The sequence below is a fragment of the Oratosquilla oratoria genome, chromosome 36 (genome assembly GCF_046742065.1).
Source record: "Oratosquilla oratoria isolate Oo_2021 chromosome 36, ASM4674206v1, whole genome shotgun sequence".
Classification (NCBI taxonomy): domain Eukaryota; kingdom Metazoa; phylum Arthropoda; class Malacostraca; order Stomatopoda; family Squillidae; genus Oratosquilla; species Oratosquilla oratoria.
In genome coordinates, this window is record NC_134812.1 from 34,732,672 (window position 1) to 34,755,654 (window position 22,983).

A 22,983-nucleotide genomic window follows, 5' to 3' on the forward strand; every position below is an offset into this window, starting at 1 on the left:
AAGCGGCTTTGCTGTGGATGTACTGTGTCTTGCTGCATTGTTTCTGACCCAGGGTAGTGGGTGGTATACAGGGATGACCCATCATCCACGAGGAGCTAAGATTAGAGGGAGGAAAGGTGGCGGATGGGAGTGGAATTGTTGCGGATGAAATGGGATGGAGTGGGTATACGCCTTTTGACTTTGGCTAACTGGTAAGGGGGAAAGAGCCCTTGGTATGTAGATAAAGATAGGTATCCTTTATTAGTTCCAGAATGTTGCTGTGATCTATAGAGTATAACTGTTGATATAAAGAAATATGATTTGACTAATCACAAGGTGACAACAAATTATCATGTATATGCACATACATGTGCACATGCACATAACTTTATTGCTATTTAAATGAACAATACACATATCTTTCCAAACTATAATATTACTTTCCAGAGCCCTTCAGTTCCTATGTCAGGAGGATCAGACCAGTCGACTATAGCAATGCAAAATGCCTTTGACCAGTACAACGGAAATACAGATTCTTCATATTTTCCTTTACAAACCAGGGTATTAATGGCATTATATTACCTCTGTCTAAAATATCTTTTGCATGGGCATGTGCATGTTATAAACTGCATGAGGATACAAGTCATCAAGGTTTTAGCTGAGACAGAGCATCTGGTATACGATACTGGTTGTTGATGTTTATCATAGAATTAATCTTGCTACTTATAAAATGCACAGAGGACGTATTTTGAATATTTGTCCTCGAAAATCATGCTGATAACTACTGGCCAACAACAAAACTTCTCATTTTCTTTTAACATCTTTATTTGGTAGATACTTTAGGTTAGTCGAAATTTTGTTAATACCAGTCAAAAGTTTCTACATAAGTATTTGAGCTTGTGTTAGGATTAGAAATTGAGAGTGTAAGTGGTTTGAGGTGCGCCAAGGTTGTGCAATATAACCATGGCTGTATAAGGGGCAAGTGCTAGGATGATGGCCATGGGTTTTAGAGATGGTTAGTGAAAGTGAAGGGAAGTACGAGGCGAGCCGTTTGTTGTTTGCTGATGACACTGCTTGTGGCTGGTTCAGAGGAGGGTCTAAGTCAGCTAGTCGCAGAATTAGGGGAAATATTTGAGAGGAGAAAATTGGAAATAAATGTGGATAAAAGTAAGGTGATGATCATATACAATAGGGTTGGTAGTAAGTCTTACAGGAGAGAGGCTAGAAGTGGAGACTTTTAAGTAATTAGAGTTACATGTAGCAAGGAATGGAGGAGTGGGGGTGGAGGTAAATTTTACAGTGAGGGAAGCAAGTAAGTGTCTTGTGGGAACGAAAAGTGTAATGAGAAATATATATCTAGGAATGGATGCAAAGAAAAGACTAAATGAGTGGGTGATTGTGCTGATGACACTGTATGGGACAGAGATGTGGAATGTAAGAGAGGTGGAACGTAGGAATTTAAATGTGTTTGGAATGAAGTGTTTCAGAAATATTGTAGGGGCTACGAGGATAGATAGAATGAGAAATGAGATGAGGCAGAGAGTGAGAATGGAAAGAGAGCTGGCAGAAAGATTGAGAGATCTTGAGCCTAATCCAGATACTGGCTGTACATCCAAATGGAAGTGAAGAACACGTGGCTCAGAGATGGGCGGCAGGGAGATGATTATTTGTAACGTCCTTTTCGTAGGACCACCCGTCGTCAGTCCTAGAATATACTGTAATGTATGTTGTATACTTACTCAATATCATCCGGTATTTTGGTCACTCAAATCCCCCTTTGGCTTTATTAATCAGAGCACTGCCACACATTACCTGATGACATTAACGGACGTCCAACGGAAAGCAAATTTACCAGTGCATTCGTCACCATAATTCATCCTTTCCTTGTTCGTTTCTTGTCCAATGAATTCGTTTCTTGCCTTAAAATGTCCGTTTCATCTGGTGCAACATTGTGTGCATACATGCACGGAATTTGAAAACGGACACCACCGGACAAAAATGCCCGGTGGTTGTATGGTGGTTATGCGTTGGGCATGTATTGTCTCCGATATTCGTGTGCTCCTTGTCCTGTATTTGTCCGTTCGCATCTGTTGAAGTCTGGTTCACTAAAACTGACACATTCAGAGAAAGTACCGCATAGCTACAGTACATGTAAAGAATCTTATTCATATCCGAAACGGAAAGTAATGTAAATTCTCCGGAGTATATAAACGTGGTTCACTGCTTCACTTGTGGATTCACCGGGCGAACGGAGACGAACGGACTGAATTTTTTGCTCTGCGTTGGACAGCTGTTAACGCTATCCGGTAATCTCTGACAGTAACCTCTAAGATACTGTAGTGTGTCAGATATGCAAGAAATTAATACAATTTTGTAAATCTAGATATTTTTTTCACTACATGAAATCAGTCTTTTTACTCTGTTTTACTTTTGCTCTAATTTGTATATAAAAAGGAACAAATAATCTGCTTTTGTATAAAGGTGATAGAGTCGATGGAGATAAAGCATGAAATCCATAATGCATTAAACTTTTATATAAATATTTTCCCATGTATGTTGATCTATTTAAGAGAAAAACCTAGTTTTCACTACTTCAATTCTGATTTTTAGATTTAGACTAAAATTTTATTTCCATGAATTTGTTAGGTAACTTGACAAAAATTTTGTAATTATATAACAGATTATTGGGATATACTAGCTGCTTAATTTCCAAGTAATTAACAAAACAATATAATAAAACTTAAACCCACCCTCTGAGAAAGATAAGCTGAGATACAGAGTAAACCGTATATTTTGGCCACTAGCTGTGGTCCTCTTCAGCAGTTACTGCTGAAGAGGACCACAGCTAGTGGTCGAAATATACCAGCTTATCTTTCTCCAAGAGTGGGTTTAAGTTTTATTTTATTCTTGTGTTACGACATCTACATTACTTAAAACAATATAAATCTCATCAATTGCCCCTCATTAACACTTGGATGCCAGTTTACGAGTCTCCACTTTTCTCCTTTGGTCAGGATCGCAATGGCCAGAGTATCCTCCACTATGCTGCAGCTACGCCCCACAGACGTGGTGCCTTCTTCAGACTCATAGCAGAGAGTGGTTGCAACCTGGCCTACCGCAACCATGAATACCAGACAGCCCGTGATGTGGCTAGTGAGGCAGGAATTGAGGAGAATGTTATGGACATTGACAAATGGATTATCAGACTTGCTGTCAAGGGTAAGAACATTGTGTAATCATTTCACAGTTCAGCTTGCAAATGCATTCTTCTCTTACAATACAAAACCTTTCCTTCAGTATTTATGTGTAAACATGATAATTGTTGCCATATGTTTCAATGATTTGAAAACTGCAGCCCCACTATGACAATGGTTCTCAGGTCCACCATAGACCTCTTTAGGAAGAAAGCTTGAGCTCTTATCTATGTTGCATTAGAGTGGGGCTGTTTTCATATCAATAACTGAATGTAGTAGGAGGGGGGTGGGGCATACGTCGGTTAGCACCGAGGACTTGCAATGGGTAGTCCTCTCAGTGCAGTTCTGGCCTCATTGTATATGGAAGTTTTAGAGACAGGTTATCTTATAAGGATAATGGGTAAAGACATGCTTTGGCTGAGGTATGTGGACGATGTCCTCGTCATCGCTCCGAAAGAGGTACATTTAGATGATAAGTTGAGTAGATTGAATCATGTCGAATCAAAAATCCATTTTACTATCGAACACGAGATGGATAACAGACTAGCTTTCTTGGATACGGTGATTTGGAGGAGAGGTAGTAAGGTATCATTCTCGGTCTACAGAAAAAGCACCAATAAAGACGTGTGATTCATTTCTACTCAGCACATAGTTACAAAATTAAAATAGAGTGGTTATAGGATTTTTCTTAAGGGTGTACCGTATTTGTAGCTAAGAATTTTTAAGAGGATGAAATCAAGTATATATTCAAAGTGTTCACTAAACTCAGATACCCGGAAGGACTACTGCACAGATTGAGAAAGAAAGCAACTGTAATAATGGGGAGGAATAAGAACAACTGATCCTGAGAAGGCAGGGCTGGGTTTTTGTCCGTCCCCAACTCTAAGTGTAACTTCTATATTTCGGATGAAGAGGGCTATAGCTATTAGCCGAAATATAGAAGTTACACTTTCTTCTAAAGTTTCCTTTTATTCTGACTGTGGATTCTTCGTGATTAATATATATATATATATATACATACATACTGTATATACTTATGTATGCACCGTATTTTTCGGACCATAAGGTGCTTCGTACCATAAGGCGCACCCGTAATTTGCTATTCCCCGTCCTTACATAAGGCGCACCTGGTCTCATCATCGGATAATCATGCATATGTGAGTGCATTCAGAACTGAACATTTTCGTTGTTGAATGAGAAAAATCGGTTGGGATTTAGCAAAATTACAAAAATAAATTATATATATATCTTTTATTTTGGTCAGTGAAATCAGACCACCTCCATGGACGGTCTGCCCTGCCAATACCCCTAAAAAACAACATAAACACGTTACGGGAATTGTGGGGAATAAAACCAACATTAGCAGTTTTATTCCCGGAATTATCTATTCACTTAAAAACGCAAATGAAGGTAATTTTTAGTTTCGACCATGGGCGCAATATAGCAATAGAAAATTAATTATTAATTTTTTTGTAAATTATAATGTATCAACATTATATGCAATTTTGTGAGCGAAAAAAAAAAAAAAGTGCGAGAACTGATTTCGTAAGTAACGAATGGTACGCCATATTTGTTATGATAGATGCCGACGTCGAAGAAATGAAAGGGTGATACGTTCGTCTAACCTAACCTATGTTTAATAAATCATTACCTGCAAATTAAATGCCATCCGGCTCGTCCTCGTTGCCGTCGTCGTGAGAGACGTTGGCGTCCCGATCCTATGCTACCGACTTCGTTCATTAGCATATTTGCTTGAAGCAAGGTATTTTTTATTTTCATTTCCGCCAACAAAATTGCATATTACGTTGATGCATTTAATTTACTAAATTAATAATTAATTTTATATTGCCATATTGCACCCATGGTCGAAACATAATTTTTTTTTTACTACAGTCTGAGTGGAGCGCGACTAGACCAATGCAAAATGGCTGTCTGTGTTGTGGACGCTATCATATAGCCATGATAGCGTGAATGAATGTGGTGGCATGGACTCGAAAACTGTCGAATTTTTCGCAATTTTCTTGTTAAGATACATGCATCTTGGTTATAACTTGGTTGCAACTTTTGCTGGGCCTATGCACTGTCGCCGTCGGCGGGCTAGCTACGAAACATGTCAAAATAATTCGTCACTGTCCGAGGCATTTTTTTGCACTGAAGCCACACATATGGCGCACCTCACGATAAGGCGCACGACCCGATTTTGGCCGAATTTAAGGATTTTGCCCGCGCCTTATGGTCCGAAAAATACGGTATATATATGTATATATACATATTATATATATATATATATCTTTATGTATCTATGTATATATACACACATATATGTATATATACGTGTGTATATATATGTATGTATATATATGTATGGACATATATATGTGTTGTGTGTGTATATATATAAGTGTATATATATACATATATATGTGTTGTGTGTGTATATATATGTGTATATATATATATATGCATACATATATGTACACACACACACACACACTTTTGTCGAATGGACGGCGAGAACTGGTGTTCCAAAGAAAAAGGAAAAACTACGTGGATCACAGCATTCAGGAAGTGCCTATTGTATTTATAGGGAAGGGGAATGCTCGTGAAATAGTGGGGAAGTGATAGGGAAGGAGAAGGGAAGGGACATTGAGGGAAATGGAAGGAAATGAGGAAGGGGAGGACTTAGTCCAGGAGTCTAGACGGCTGATAAACAAACGCCGTACGGACGACTTGGATCTAGATGAGGAGACTAACAAAATTGTAAAGATCAGAAACATAGATAAAAGCAGTTCAATGGAAGGTGAGGATAATAATTTCCAAGGATTTAATGAGGGGGAGGCGGATACCAACCTCCCCCGACTGGCAAAACTGGAGGAAAAACTTGAAAAAATGACTCAGAACTGGGAGGTTAGGTTTGGCAAAATGTCAAAATTGCCGAGAGGTTTGAAAAATTGGAATTACTAGAAAAGGCGAACAAAAACTTAACTGATGAAATAGAAGACCTAAAAAGACAGTTAAGAGAAGTAAAAGTGGAGAATGAAGAATTAAAGAGGAATAATAGAGAAAACAAAGAGGCCATAGCTAAAGAAGCTAAGAGTTGGAAGACAATCCAAGAAGACAATAAAGTTTCTTTCACTGACATAATTAAACAGCAAATGAGAGAACATACTGAAGACTCAGTTATCAAAGTGATGAGACAAAAGGAGAATATAGTAAGAGATTTAGCAGATAAAAAGAAATGTATAATTATATTAGGAATGGAAGAGAAACACAACCCAGATAGAACCACAAGAATCAAGGAGGAAAATGAAAAAGTAAGCCGATTACTAGAATCAGTTCAGGAAGATGAACCAGAAATTATGAAACAAATCGAAGAGAAATTTAGACTCGGAAAGTATAGTACAGATAAGACCAGACCAATTAAGATTAAATTCAGGTCACAAACGACGGCAGAGAATATCTTATCCAAAACAGGGAAACTAGCAACAAGTGAACAATATAAAAAGGTATGGATAAAAAGGGAAATGAATAAAGAGGAAAGAGAGGAAGAAAAACAGAAAAGACTTCAAGCTAAGGAAAAAAACGAGAACAGAACGGAGTCAGAAAAAGAGAGATTCTATTGGAGAGTAGTAAATATGAAACTAAGGAAATACGACATACAAGAGAAAAACAAACGGGAAACAGGGAACACAATGGAAGTGGCAGAAAACTAAGAGTGTCTTACACAAATATAGATGGATTAATAACAGGATTGAATGAGCTGAATGATTATTTGAAGGAAAAAGAACCGGACATAATGGGAATTGTAGAAACAAAATTAAAAGGTCCACAACCACCCAACAGTGTAGGACATGATGCATATAATTATTGGATTAGAAACTGAGAGACAAAGCAAGGGGGTGGAGTTATGTTCCTGACTAAGAAGGATTTTAATGTGAGGTGTGTCACATATGGAAAGAATACAGTAGAGATGATTATGATGGAAGTAGAAGACAGAGATAAGAAGAGCAGAAAGTTTGTGATAAATTATGTGCCCCCGAAAACAGCTTCGTGGGAAGAGAGTGAACATAAAAGTATGTTAGAAGACACAAAGATAGCATTAAATAAGATAATGGAAGATGGAGGAAGAATAGTTATGATGGGCGACTTTAATTGCAAAGAAATCTGCTGGGAAGAGATGACAGTAAAGGGTGGAGACGGCTCATGGGGTAATGCTCTACTTGAGATGATTACTGACCATACAATGACACAATGGATACAGGAGAACACTAGGTATAGAAATGAAGAAGAACCATCGAGACTAGACCTAATAATTACATCTGAACCTAGAATAGTGGACAAGATTGAATATAAAACACCAATAAGTAAAAGTGACCACATATTGATTGAACTGGAACTAAATGAAGAAAAATACATGAAAAGAAATGAACAATATAGAAAAGGAAAAATGATGTATGGAAAAAACAAACTTTGATAAAATAAGAGAACTCTTTCAAAAAGAAAACTGGGAAGAAATATACAAAGAAGAAACAACAGTGGAAGAGAAATGGAATATTTTGACAAAAATTTACAAAAAAGGAGTCCCAAAGTATGTCCCAAGACAAAAACAAGAAAAAGAATATGTAAAATGCTGGTACAATAGAAGTTGTAGGGAGTTAAAAGACAAGAGACACAAAACTTGGACCAGATGGAAAAAAGACAGAAGGCCTGAAAAATGGAAAATATATACTTGTTATAGAAATGAATATGTACAAGCATGCAGAGAGGAAAAGAGAAAATATGAAAAAGATGTCATAGAAAAGTGTAAAGATCAACCAAAACTATTTTACTGATTTGTAAACAACAAATTGAAAAACAAACAAGACTTGGAGAAATTAAGACAAGGAGGAGTTGAATACACAAAGGAAATTAAAATGGCGGAAATTATGAACAAACATTTTAAATCGGTGTTTACAAAGGAGAACATACAACCTGAAGAGATCGAATGGAAAGAGAAAGTCCCTCCCATGAAAGAAATAGAAGTAACAAAGAACAAAATATTGAAACACTTGAGTAATCTTGATGTCAGAAAATCGCATGGACCAGATGAAATAGCAAAGTGGATTTTGAAAGAATGCAGGAATGAACTGGCAGACAAAATACATAGCATAATAAACAGTTCCTTGAAAGAAGGAAAAGTTCCAGAAGATTGGAAAAAAGCAAATATAGTACCCATATATAAAGGAGGAAATAAAGAAGACCCTAACAACTATAGACCAGTCTCCCTAACAAGTACAATAGCAAAAATTTGTGAAAGAATTGTCAAAAGTAGATGGGTAAAATATTTAGAAAAAAACGTGTTAAATCCAAGGCAATTTGGATTCAGACAAGGACGATCATGCGTCACCAATTTAATATGTTTCTATTCAAGGCTAATAGATATAATACAAGAAAGAGATGGATGGGCTGATTGTGCATTTCTAGACCTAAAAAAAGCTTTTGACAAAGTACCACATAAGAAGTTGCTTAAGAAATTAGAAACTGAAGGAGGAATACAGGGCAAACTGCTTAATTGGATGGAAGATTTTTTGCAAGAAAGGAAAATGAGGGTAGTGATAAGAGACAAACACTCAAAATGGGATGAAGTAATAGGCGGTGTTCCGCAAGGAACAGTTCTGGCCCCAATAATGTTTGCTTTATATATTAATGATATGGATGAAGGAATTGAAAGCTATATGAGCTTCTTTGCAGATGATGCAAAACTATTGAAAAGAGTGAACACGGAAGAAGATTGTGAATCACTACAGAGTGATCTAAATAAAGTACAGGAATGGAGTAGGAAGTGGGAGATAGAGTTCAATACAAAAAAGTGTAGTATAATGGAATTTGGAAAAAGCAAAAACAGAATAATAGGATCATATAAATTGGGAGAAGAAGGAATAAAAAAAAGTAGAGAATGAGAAGGACCTGGGAGTTATTGTTATGAATAATATGTCACCTGAGAAACGTATAAATAAGATTTTTGGAGAAACTTATAATTTAATAAGAACAATCAAAGTTGCATTTACATACCTGGATGAAGAAATGGTGAAGAAAATTCTAATCACCCTGATAAGACCAAGATTGGAATATGCAGCAACGATATGGTCACCAAGTACAAAAAAATGTATAAAAAACTTGAAAGAATACAAAGAGCAATTACAAAATTGGCACCAACACTCTCAAAACTATCATATGAAGAGAGACTAGCAAAACTTGAACTACAGACACTAGAGCAAAGAAGAGAGAGGAGATTTGATAGCTATTTACAGAATCATGAAAGGCATAGAAATTACTGATAGAGAGAATCTGATAAAATGGGATTATAGAAATACAAGAGGACACGGAAAGAAAATAAAAAAAGACAGCTATAGAAGAGATCTGAAAAAGAACAGCTTTCCTCACAGAGTAATAGACAGTTGGAACAAGTTAGATGAGAAAGTGGTGTGTGCAAAAACAATACATGAATCTAAATATAGTTTAGATAAAATGAGATATGAAGACGGGACACCACGAGCATAGCTCCCCTTCCCGTAAAATACAGACGCTCCTCAACTTACGTTTTAGTTAAGTTCCGAACGGCCGAACGTAAGTTGAAAATTAACGTAAGTTGTTACTGTACTATACATCCGTAAATTCTATTACCGTATCTCATAAAACACCCCTAAATCATTATTTATACACATAACATTGTAAAATACATACATACATACATATACCAAGGCTTTTTCCCCCTTCCAAGGGAGGTAGCCAAAAAGGGAAAGGCATAAAAACACTCCCACCCATTTCATCCCCAAATACACTCCACACCCCTCCCACCCTTCCTCTCATCTGAGCACCTCCTGGATGACGGGTCACCCCCGCACCCCCGCACATTGTAAAATAATAACATTAATTTCAAATAAGTTAAATTCAAGCAACATAAATTGAGATGGGGGAGGAGGAGGGGGAGGAGGAGGGGGAGGAGGAGGAGGAGGGGGAGGAGGAGGAGGAAGAGGAGGAGGAGGCGGCAAGGCATGTTCAGTTTGTCGTTTGTGCAATGTAAACAATGGACGCAGCGTCATGCGCAAGTATCGTTTGAACTGCGGAGAGCGCACTAAACTAAAAAATTCACTAAAAAGAATTTTTTTTTTTTTTATAGTCAGTTCAAACGTAAAATCGAAAAAACGTAAAATGAATGAACGTAAGTAGAGGAGCGTCTGTACAACTAGGTAAATACACACACACATACCGTGTTATTGGTGCTGTTGTTTAGTGGTGCTGTGCAATCACTATGGAGATCGCTGAAGCTGTTCTCGCTGGTAATGGGGAGGAGGGAGCGAGTGGCAGTGAGGAGGAGAAAGTAGTGGCGGTTAAACCCAAGATGTCGGAGGTGCGCCAGGCTATTGACACGCTCATAACTTCGTTGATCTCTCTGCTAATGGTGACGTTCAGGCTTATTATGAACATTTGCGCACTTTAAGAGAATAGTATCAGAAAGGGAAACATTAATATGTATGTACGTATACTATGATTTTATAGAACTTAAGAGGTGATCTCCCCCCAATACACACACACACAAAAACCACTCCAAATCAACGGATTATTCACATCAACGGACACCGCTACCCCCCCGTTAATGAGAGGTCAACCTGTATAACTTACATTTTCTCACTAGAGTCGTACAAGGCAGCAGTATCAATTATGCTTACTCAGGTAGTCTACATCAGGCACAAATGAATTCAGAGCAACCAACATGCTACACAATTAATGTAACACGTCACTTGTTGAATGCATTATGCCACATGTTGAATGCAACATATATGTTGAATGCAAGAGATACATGTTATATGTAATATGTTACATGTGAAGTGGAACATTTTAAATGCTATATGTAACATGCTAATGCAGCATGGAACATCTCACATGTAGCATACTCTTAGGCTTATGTCAATGTAGCCTCTTGGGTCGGTGTGACAGGCAGATGGACCAATGGAGTGACGGATAAACACGGCTTTTATTGCAATATAGCCTATATAATTATTTTATAATTTCTGCCATTATTATTATTAATATTAGTATTGTTATCATTGTTATTATTATTTTAATTATGATCAATGTTATCATCATTATTGCCATTATCAGTTACAATTATTATAATAAACTATCATAACCGTTGTCATTATTGTTATTATTAATATTATAATTATTATTATAATAATTGTGTTATTTTGCCTTTACATTTTACAAGATTTTGTTTATGAATGTCTCTCATTCTGTCCGCGTTATCTTCCTTTCCTTACATTTCCCATCTCATCTGTAATTTTCTTTCCTCTAGCCACTTCCTTTGTTATTCGTGAACTGTGAACCAGGATATTTTATTCACCAAGTGCCCTAAACTGTTAATAAGTTTTCCCGTTGTTCACCCTAATTTGTTTAATTGCTCGATAGGGTGTCAAAGTCAGTTCCTTTGGCGGGCGTTAGGGGATGGGGACATTCCTGTGTGGGGCTTAGTACGACATAATAAGATGTATTACAATGTGTTAGTTTTTATTATGACTTCTCACAATTGTTGCTAAATAGTGCATATTATTTTATTTTAGTCAGTTTGTTGCTCAAGATCTCTCTTGCAGGATATCCACAGCTCCTAGGTAACCGGCAATAGCTACTGGGTTAGCCCATGTATAACACAAGATATATTGTGTTGTTCTCTGGGTAAGATTAGAGTAGTTCACTGTACGATAGGGTGTTCTTTATCCGTGCCTAATTCCTCTATGTTGTCTCGGTCGACATCCAGTTACAAAGGATTACAAAGGAGGAGCATGCCAACAGGAGACCTTTTGGTCCATAACTAGGTCGGATGAAAAAAAAAAAAAAAAAAAGCATAATAATGATGAATAAATAAATGAATGAAAATTATAATAATATAATGATGAATGAATAAATGAATGAAAATTATAATAATATAATAAATGAATAAATGAATGAAAATTATAATAATATAATGATGAATGAATAAATGAATGAAAATTATAATATAATAAATAGAATAAATGCATAGGTATAGTTAAATAGTAAACAAACAGGTAAATAGTAAATAATAATAAATTGACACAACTAATGATAAATGAAAAATCAAGCAAATAATAAACAGACAAATAACAAAAAAATAAACAAATGATATAAAATAAATGTCAGACATCACAGCATCTGGCTTAGGTGTTTATCCAAACAAATCTTAAATCTTCGAATTGAACTACATTGCACTGCTTCTGCAGGAAGTTTATTCCATTCATTAACCACACGGTTGGGCACATCTTTTCCATAGGCCCAAATTGGCATAATAGATTGGGCCATAAATGGTTTTCAGGGTAACCTGAGTAGCCTTTCCTCGACTGTTTGTGTGAAGGTTAAAATTTCAGCCTCATATATGAGGACTGGTCGAATTATGGATTATAGTCGCAACTTGGTTCTTCCTTAAAGAAGTCTGGCCTAGAGCAGTTGTCTTAATCCATGGGAGACTCTCGTAGTGGAGCTAATTCGTCCATCTATCTATAAATTCATATCATGATAAGGTGGTAGTTTAGAGTTAACACATATAAGCTGATTTATTTGCTCGATATTTTAACCACATTTCTTTGTACATGCATAAACTTTGTTTTAGCCTTTTTTTTTCTTACAGGCCTATCTTCTTAACTTCTTTAATACTAGTCAAATTCTTGTGCGCAGTATCGGGTGCCTAATGTACGATGCATCAAACAACTAGTGCTATAAAATAAAAAGCTACTGTTGTATTACTTGTTCTCTTTCACTCTAAGTAATAAACACAGAAAGCGTGATCAAACCAGTTCACAGAATTCGGGGTTAACTCAGCTACAACTACAAAATAAATATAATCAAGATGCCAATGCAGGCATTCTCGTATATCCAGTCATAACGCCTAAGTAGGCGCAATCGTATCGAAGAGGTTAACAGCTCCATCAACAGCAGCAACAATAATTGCTACCTTGGGCTTCACTGTGTGGAAAACACTCATCCCTATAGTAGCTAGCAATGGTCCTCGGTCCTTTCCATAGGTTTTTCAGAAAAAAAAAAAAAAAAAAAGTGAACTTTTGTCTGTATTATTCTGGTGTGGGACTATTTCTTTGTTACCTGTTAAAAGTAGTAGGGGACGGCAGCAGCCTTCGTTTGACAGTTCTCCATGTATGAAAAGACGTAAAAAATAAACTTGAAGTTGATCAAGAGAGACCTTGGGCCTGGTCCGGACACAAAGTGCGTCTCCGGACGGTTTTGAAGATTAGCAGTTCCGCTGTCCATTTTGCAGGACCACTATAAAAAGATAACCGTCATTAGTTCCTGATGTGAGATGAATCTTTTTGTCATGTATATCAAAGATCCACTATGTGCAGGCTCCCATTATTGGTCTAGCAATTAAACTAATCCAATATATATTCCCTTTACACCATTTCTTATCTCTGTCATCTCCATCCCATAGGTAGGTGCAAAGACCTGGACAAGCTACTTGTGGATGGATATGACCACCTGCTTGATATTGAAGATGAGGATGGCAACAACATTCTGTTTGTAGCTGAGGCACATGGACAGGAAAAGACTGTTGAGTACCTAAGAAGTGCTCTCAGTTTTGAGGTGAGTACCAGGAAAGGTCAGAAAGGAGAAGAGACAAACAAATCTGTTTGAAATAAGTAGAATAGGAGCAAAAACAATTAATCCAAGAGTAGAATGAGTGGTTGCATGGGTTGGGGAAAGATTCCTGTCGGTAAGACTGATGGGTGAACGTCAAAAGGGGAGATATTTCCTAGTTGTACCTGTGGGTTGTCTTTGCAGCAGCATTGTCTACGGAAGTGCTTGGTAGCCTGTTTTGAGGTAGAGAAGCGAAATTTGTGTTCAGCCTTTGTTTACCTGGGTTACAGGGTTTATGGGGGAGGACAGTTGGTATGAGCGGGGTGGGTTCCGATGCAAAACAGGGCTAGGGGCATTGTTTAGTTATGTTTTTGATTGGTATGGTGAAAAAAGCTGAGGATAGAGTTGCTCCAATGCGTACTGGGTTAATAATTGGAACATGAAGGTGGCCAAGGCTCCCCGGAATCCTAGGAGAAAGAGCTTTAGTTGGAATCACCATTTCCAGGCCATGTTATATGTTTTCTCAGGGGGAATGCGTTTTTTTTTCCCGCGGTGCGGATTATTGTTCCTGTTTGCACCAAAACATTTGTAGTGCTGTGGCCCGCTTTGTTGCCTGTTTAAAAAAGGTGATATGAGATAACTTTCTAGATGCCACAAAATCCGGGGCGAGACAGTTTATTCTAGAAGTTTGCAGACATGTGAGGACAACTGGACATATGTTATGTGAGGAACTTTTTGTCTTTTCGTTGTTTCTGGAATGGGAAGATATTCAGGTGATTGAGTGGATGCCCTCTATATTCGGTTGGAGAGACTTGATGTCAATGATGTTGCTGTTGGATGTAGGTGGCCTATTTTGTTATAGTGTATGTTCTCTGGGTCTGGATCAGTTGCCTTGTAGCTGATAAGGGAGATGCCATGTTGAGCTTTTGTGACTGGTCGGTTGTAGCCTTGGGAGGAGTGTGGTATATGGTCATGTGGTGGCAGGCTGTAAGTAATGAATGTGAGAGATATGGATATTTTTTCCTTAGTGTTAATTTGCATATATTTAGAAGACGTCCATATATTGATGTGATGAATTACTTTGGAGCAAGAAGGAGATGGTATACATGTAATCAGTTCAATAGAACAACAAAGTGAACTTAGAAAAAGGGTGACTATTGGTTGGCTACTTTCTAGCAGTGATTATGATTCAAGGGTCATCTTTTGGGACATGAATTCGATTCCGTAGTTTGCGTGGCTAGTTGTAAGATATATATATATATATATATATATATATATATATATATATATATATATATATTGTGGTGTGGGGTGGGGTGGAGGGTTACTTAGGGAGATGAAGATATGATTTGGCTATTGAATTAGAGAACAGAAGTTCAGAGGAGAGGGGAGTATGAGGGTGTTTTGTTAGATTCTTTAAAATATTTTTCCACATTTATTCCTCTCGTGAAGTGCAGACGGGCACAAACAAGCTCCTGAACATGCATTCAAGTGGTGATGAACTTGTAGTAGAAAAATCGTGAATTTATCCCGTTGTTTGTGGACTGGCCACGAATTACAAGAATTATCTACATGGTATATATGGAATCCAAAATATAGACTATCAAAGATTCGTAGAGTAGACTCCAGAGGATTAAGTTTATGAATTAAATTTAACAATTTTCCTTATAACATTGATAATTGTAGAACGTTTTAGAAAAGTGCTTAGGGCCTCTAAGGGTCTTAATTCAGCCCTGGGATAACCCAGCTGTGTAGAAAAAAATATGTTTTAGCATTTTCCCCACCTATTAGGACAATAATTGTTGTGCAGGAAAACTCACCCACAGCATCCTTGGCGCGTAACACAAATAATTGCCAACTCGGCGAGAAATGAAAGCATACCCCTGGAGGAAAAGTGTAGCGGGCTTTACATACGTTTTCAAAATATTAAAGGCGAAGTGATGTATAAATATTTATTTCAGAAAGTCCGTTTTCAAAGCCGCCGACTCTATATAGCCTACTTCATACAAAGTCATTGCACTTCACTATGCATCCACAGCATGGTATCCAACAATAAGAAACATATAAACAAAATAAAGCATTGAGTATAATAACTAACTGAGCTAAAACAACACAAATAGCGCATCTACACTAAGAAACAAAACCCCTCCTATAGAGCAGGGGGTTCCCAATCTTTTTGTTCTTTTGTGCCTCTTGGACATTTTTGTCCAAGGGACATAAGAATCTTAATGGTAGTAATATCAATAAACTAAATTTAGGTAAAAATATTTTGATCCATCACATACATATCTAGTTTTGATAATTATCCATAATTATCATTACTAAGTAAAAGTACACAAAAGTATTCAAAACATTGTAACCAAAACTAAGCAGTACTGAAAGTGGTACTCACCCTATTTTTATATAACTTAAGTAAAAGCTTTGCTTAAAAAGAATTAGTCTGAATGCAGGTTACAGCATCATGTATTGTACAACTGTTTTTCTCTTAGACATAATGTATCCCCTGAAAAGTGCAAATGTACTACTTGGGGTACATTCCAGGTTGGGAATCCTTGCGACAGACCAACACAACCCACCAAACACTGTTACGTTTAGGCCAGAGTGCCTATTTCTTCGGTCTCTGCTCAAAGCTAGGCTAGATATATAGGGGAAACAGGTTCGAAATACGAAAGGTTATGTTAATAACAATATATTACATACATACATATACCAAGGCTTTTTCCCCCTTACAAGGGGGGTAGCCAAAAAGAAAAAGGGCATAAAATCATTCCCACCCATTCCATCCCTGAATACACTCCACACCCCTCCACCCTCCCTCTTATCTTAGCACCTCCTGAATGATGGGTCATCCCTGCACCCTGTCCACTGCCCTGGGTCAGAAGCAGTGTCGCAAGACACAGCACATCCACAGCAAGGCCGCTTCATTAAATCGGCGACCCCCCCCTCTCCTTCCCCCCATTGCATAAAATGAGAGGACGGGGAGAAATCCCTTCGGGCTGCGTCAAATTTTGCTCACACATACTACCTCACCCCCCATCCACCCGCCCATTCCACCTCATGCAATCACAACATCATCCATACAAAACCATTCTCCATTCACCCGTCTTCGGTCCTCTCCTGTCCTTCCTCAACAGACATTCCCCTCTTCCCCAAAGCCCCCTTCACCCCCATCCATCCACCTCATCCTAGGATGTCCCCTCATGTTCACTCCCTCCACATCTGCCTTCCATACCTCTTTTACTAGTCTTTCTTCACTCATTCTTTCCATGTGTCCAAACCATCCTAATATTCTCCCAGCTCCTTTTCCATGCCTGTTCTCCTCCTCACCTCCTCATTTCTCACTTTATCTAGCCTAGTAACCCCCATCATACTTCTCAGACACCTCATCTCATACACATTCAAACTCATTCTCTCTTCTTCTCTTATGTTCCATGTTTCTGCCCCATACAGTGCTGTTGGCACAATCACTCCTTCATACAGTCTCCTCTTAGCATCCATTCCCAAATGTCTATTCCTCATTACACTCTTTAATCCACCAAGGCATTTACTCGCTTCTCTCAATCTACATTCTACCTCCACTTTCACTCCACCTTTCCCTGCCACATTTGCACCCAAGTATCTAAAACTATCCACTTCCTCTAGTCGCTCTCCTTTAATGCTCACTTCCAGTCTACTGCCACTTTCACCCCTTGTACATCTCATCACCTTACTTTTACCCACATTTATCTTAAGCTTTCTTCTATCACATACTCTCCCAAACTCTGCCACCAACTTCCTCAATCCCTCCTCTGATCCTGCCACAAGCGCAGTGTTGTCTGCAAACAACAGCTGGCTCACCTCCCACTTTTCTCCATTTTCTTCAACCATCTCCAATCCCTTGTCCACTACCCTTGCATTTACCTCTCGCACCACCCCATCCATGTATAAGTTGAACAGCCAGGGCAACATAACGCATCCTTGACGAAGTCCCACCTCCTCGAACCACTCACTCTCTCCATTTCCAATCCTGACACAAGCTCTACTATTCTCATATATTAGCAAGACATAAATAGTAATATTGGAAAGTGACAAAAATACATGCAAAATAAACAAGCTCCATTTCCAATCCTGACACAAACTCTATTATTCTCATATATTAGCAAGACATAAATAGTAATATTGGAAAGTCACAAAAATACATGCAAAATAAACAAAACATAAAGAAGAGAATTGGGCACAAATAGTGACAATGGAAAGTTGTGAAAATGCATGCGAAATAAAGGCTTCCCTTATTCAAGGAAAAATACTGAAGTCGCAAAAATACATACGACGTAAAAAAAGTAGAATTTAGAAGACAATATTAGTGTTCAAAATGTGCTTTCTTATAAAAGATATACAAAGTAGATATGGAGTCGCAAAAACATGCGACGCATACGTATGTGAAAATGTTAAGTCGCGAAAGACATGCGGCGTATACGTATGTAAACCTTATTAAATCGCGAAAGACTTGAGACTTGTACTAGTAGGTATGTATATGCTGTAAGGCAGAGAGAAAAGGTTGGTGTTCGTATTGGTTCCCGGACAAGTTGGAAATATATATATATGGTCTATATATACTCTCTTGATGGCGGCAAGTAACAGAGTTGTCAGATGTCGTTATGTCGTTAACGACAACATATAATAGAATTTTAAAATTTATCCGTAGACATATTCTTTACAATTGTGGTTACAAAGTATATCACATTATATTATCTCACTTGTCAATCCTAGGTCAATACCTAAAATGATATATATGATACAAAAAATGAATAATCTAAGATACAACTAGAGCCACCAACCGTAATCTTGCTAGATCCTCATTTCTCACGCTATTTTCATGCAAAAATTACCCACATGCTTTGTTCCACGGTAGGGATGCAAACCAAGTCATGTACAAAATTTAAGACATATAGTAATTATCTAAAATATTACGTACTATCACTACGATTGACAAAATCTTACCAAATGACATGATGAACCATATCAATCAAAGATATCATGACAAAATAAATAGAAATTACGAATGAATCCATAATATCCACTTTTAGGCAGTGTTCGTACCACCTTGACAGTCACCTGCAAGCTTGACCAACAAACAAACAGATAAACACCTCTCCTCCGATCTCGTGGGAAGATGTGTTGGGCGTATGGTGCGCGGTCACGTACACACAAAGTAATTTTATACGCAAATGAATATATGTAAAAATTTAATCTTTCAAGAATTATGTTCTTGCTGTCGTAACATCATAAAAAGAAGGGAAAGAAAGACGCGAGTTGATGTAGTTTTCAGGTAATAGGTCATTAAATGGAATGAATAAATATAACAGAGAAGATCACTTGGTCTGTGACAGGAGAGTCGTATAGTCAAGGAAACATACCAAAAAAGAAGTCTGAGGGATGTTAAGAGGCATAATTTTCCATATAGATACATGGAGACCTGGAATAGCTTAAAATATGTTATATTTCAAATGAATATATGTAAAAATTTAATCTTTCACGAATTATGGTCTAATAGGTCATTAAATGGAATGAATAAATATAACAGAGAAGATCACTTGGTCTGTGACAGGAGAGTCGTATAGTCAAGGAAACATACCAAAAAAGAAGTCTGAGGGATGTTAAGAGGCATAATTTTCCATATAGATACATGGAGACCTGGAATAGCTTAAAATATGTTATATTTCAAATGAATATATGTAAAAATTTAATCTTTCACGAATTATGGTCTAATAGGTCATTAAATGGAATGAATAAATATAACAGAGAAGATCACTTGGTCTGTGACAGGAGAGTCGTATAGTCAAGGAAACATACCAAAAAAGAAGTCTGAGGGATGTTAAGAGGCATAATTTTCCATATAGATACATGGAGACCTGGAATAGCTTAAAATATGTTATATTTCAAATGAATATATGTAAAAATTTAATCTTTCAAGAATTATGGTCTAATAGGTCATTAAATGGAATGAATAAATATAACAGAGAAGATCACTTGGTCTGTGACAGGAGAGTCGTATAGTCAAGGAAACATACCAAAAAAGAAGTCTGAGGGATGTTAAGAGGCATAATTTTCCATATAGATACATGGAGACCTGGAATAGCTTAAAATATGTTATATTTCAAGTTAAAAATATAAGCGAAGTCAAAACTAGGTATGATGATTGAAAAAAGAGAAGGCCCACACGACTTTAGCTCCTTTCTTTTATATTAGGATAAGGGAAATACAGCTCTAGTAGTATTCCACTCAAATATCTACAACATATCTCTGGTACTCTACAATATATCCAATAAAAAACACTCATTCAGAAACCAATCGCTCCTTAACAGACCACCGTATTCAGTACTTGACTAAACTTCCCCAGAAATCAGACTTACAGAGAAATTACTTCTAAGACAAGAATTACACCGGAACGTCTAAGTTTAGGATACTACCTGGTACTGAACAGTACCAACACAAAAACTGACCTGGAAAAAGGTGCCGACTTCACAAGATGCAGTCATCACAAAGAGGACACAGAGCAGCTTCTGATACACTGTACTACACTCTTTTTAGTGATACAAAATCTCTTCTCTAAGTAACTTGAGAGCTGAACTGGAGGTCGTGGCTTGGTTCTTTGAGGTCCTGGGTCTCCTAAAAGAGAGAATTGGGGTAACTGAATGACTTTCTTTTATTTTGAATAGTATCTGGTCAATAATGTTTAAGAGTTTGAGTGATATTCATGTGGAATGACATGGGAGAGACCAGTGATGAGTACCTACAAGTGGTGACATTACAAGAAAGATGTCTTCAAAACCCATAATTCCATCTAGAGGTGGGTCCCCGATGGGATGGCAATCGGTCTCTGGTTCAGGGCTAGTCTTTCTTTGTATCAACTTCAGCTGTATTACCTCTATATTTGCATACAGAAAAAAGTTGACTACCAGCAACTTTTCTCTTCCTACTAGTGTAAACAATTGACAAAAATTGCCTCAAACTCATACAGCTCAACAGTTCAAAACGTCCTCTCAAGGAAGGATGTCAACCACTGTGGGGCTGTGGGTTTCCAATCAGTGAAAATTGAAACAAAAATATCAACATTATTCTCATCTAGGAGGATATTTTTTAAATCTATATTCCTGACAAGAGATCTTGGTAGCAAGCAAGTGTATTACTTTCAATTCTGTTGCAGGAAAAACGTGACTGGCTACACAAAGCAATTCGAGTAGGATCGCTTGCTCATGTGGATTACATTTTGGATTCGGAGCGTCTTGCACATGCAAGAGATCGAACGGGACGCAGCGCACTGCATATTGCCACCCTGTGTGAGGAAAAAGAAATCATGGAATTTATAGCTCTCAAGTTCCCAAGTACCCTGGGCCTTGGGGATAACGTAAGTTTTAAAGGGTTGATGTGGTTATTCACCCGAGAACTATTTCGTACTTATTCAAGAAAAGGATTCATTAGAAACATGAAAGTTTGATATCTTTAATACCCCAAGTTGGCCAAGTTGTTTATTCTTCTTTACAGAGATGAATTTCACTTTGTATTGCTCTTTTGCCACTCCTTAAGATATGTAGACAACAAAAACCATCTTTCTTGAGACCATACTATTTACCTTATCCAGATCTAATGTTTTCCTACATTTATACAGTTGGAACGAACAGCCCTACATTATGCCATGGCAGTGGAAACAGTGGACCAAGTAGCCAAGGTACTTGTGCAGGCAGGGGCAAAGAGAACCATCAAGGATCTGGTAAGAGTCTCCATCCAGATTATCGTGTTCAGAATCCAGGTCACTCCCGTCATTGCTGCTGCTGCTGCCGCCGCTGCTGCTGTTGCTGTTGTTGCTGTTGTTGATGTTGCTGCTGCCGCTGCTGCTGTTGCTGCTCCTTGCCCTTCTCTTTACTTTCCTCTTTCTTGTCCTCTTTATCCTCTTCCTTGTTCTCCTAATTTTCCCTTTCCTTTTCCTCCTATTCTCTCTCCTTCCCATTCCATGTCCAGTGGTTGTCAGTAAATAATTTGTCATGTCTTAATGGTTTGAATCATTGCTTAGTGTTTTGTCGATTGTGATTTTTCATATTTTAGTTCTTATTTTGTTCAGTGTCATTTGAAAACGTCTTGATGATATTTATAGAAAAATATTTTAATTTCTCATCTGTTGTACAAATGTATGGTTTTCCTTTCCAATGATGTGTTTTTCCCTTTGTATTCTACTACATGTTAACTGCTTAAAGTTCTTGCAAAATTCATCATTCCTCTTCACAAGTCTTTGTCCTTTTAAAATTTTGGTGTAAATAAGATAAACACAAAGAGTGCACCATAAATGTATCTGCACATATTTCAGAAGGTTTCCATAATTTGCATGACAAACTTGCATTAGTATGAAATATATTTCAGAACAAATGTTCATTATTCTTAAAGAAAGCCTTTTTATTTTATCTGTTTCAATTAATTACTTCATTTATTCATACACAGCAAACATACCATTATATGAAGTTATAAACTGCCAGATGTACATATTATGAAACTAGTTATGACATTCTATCATAGATTGGTATTGGGCTTGGTTAGGTAATCATTCATGTGCACTGGCATTACTTTCATTGCAGTAAGAAGATGAGTGCAGGGTGAGAATCCTTTATCCAAAATACTTGAGACTGAAAGTGTATTGGATTTCAGAGTTCTTTCGGATTTTGGAATATTTGCATATTTTCATATATAAAATGGGACGGTTTTGGGTTGGGACCGTTAAACGTCAATTGTTCGCTCTGACGCTGGTCCTTAATGTCAATACACAATCAGTATTTTCAATCTTTGTTTTATGCAATTAGATTTTTAAAAAAGTCTGAAATATTAGCATGTTAACGCTGTTTATTACTGAACTTGAAAAATATTACATAACACAGCCGTTCCTCTAAACATTCTATAATTTTCTCTTTGTCATTTCTCATTTATAAGCTATTGTTTTCAGCCCAGGGAAATACACCCACCACATATTGAAAAATTCAAAGGCAACCCCAACAAACTTTAGTATTATTGAAATGGTAGCCTTTGTGTTGGTTAGGAATGAGGTTGAGGGTAAGGCAGCCAAACACACGACAAATAATAAACATATTTATTATAATAGGAAGTGCCATCTAAATGAATTACAAACATGTACTGCCGGCATGTTTAA

The 22,983-nt window shown here is 37.3% G+C and overlaps 1 protein-coding gene across 1 annotated transcript in view; it reads left to right on the forward strand.

The window, feature by feature from the left end:
* LOC143019110 (uncharacterized) overlaps positions 1 to 22,983 on the forward strand; it is a 91,579-nt gene that overhangs the window by 43,604 nt on the left and 24,992 nt on the right. Inside the window, exons 6-10 of the mRNA XM_076174806.1 lie at positions 427 to 540; positions 2,994 to 3,198; positions 13,666 to 13,817; positions 20,998 to 21,198; positions 21,460 to 21,561. Of these exons, the coding sequence (XP_076030921.1) occupies positions 427 to 540; positions 2,994 to 3,198; positions 13,666 to 13,817; positions 20,998 to 21,198; positions 21,460 to 21,561 (774 nt within the window). The remainder of the gene's footprint in view (positions 1 to 426; positions 541 to 2,993; positions 3,199 to 13,665; positions 13,818 to 20,997; positions 21,199 to 21,459; positions 21,562 to 22,983) is intronic.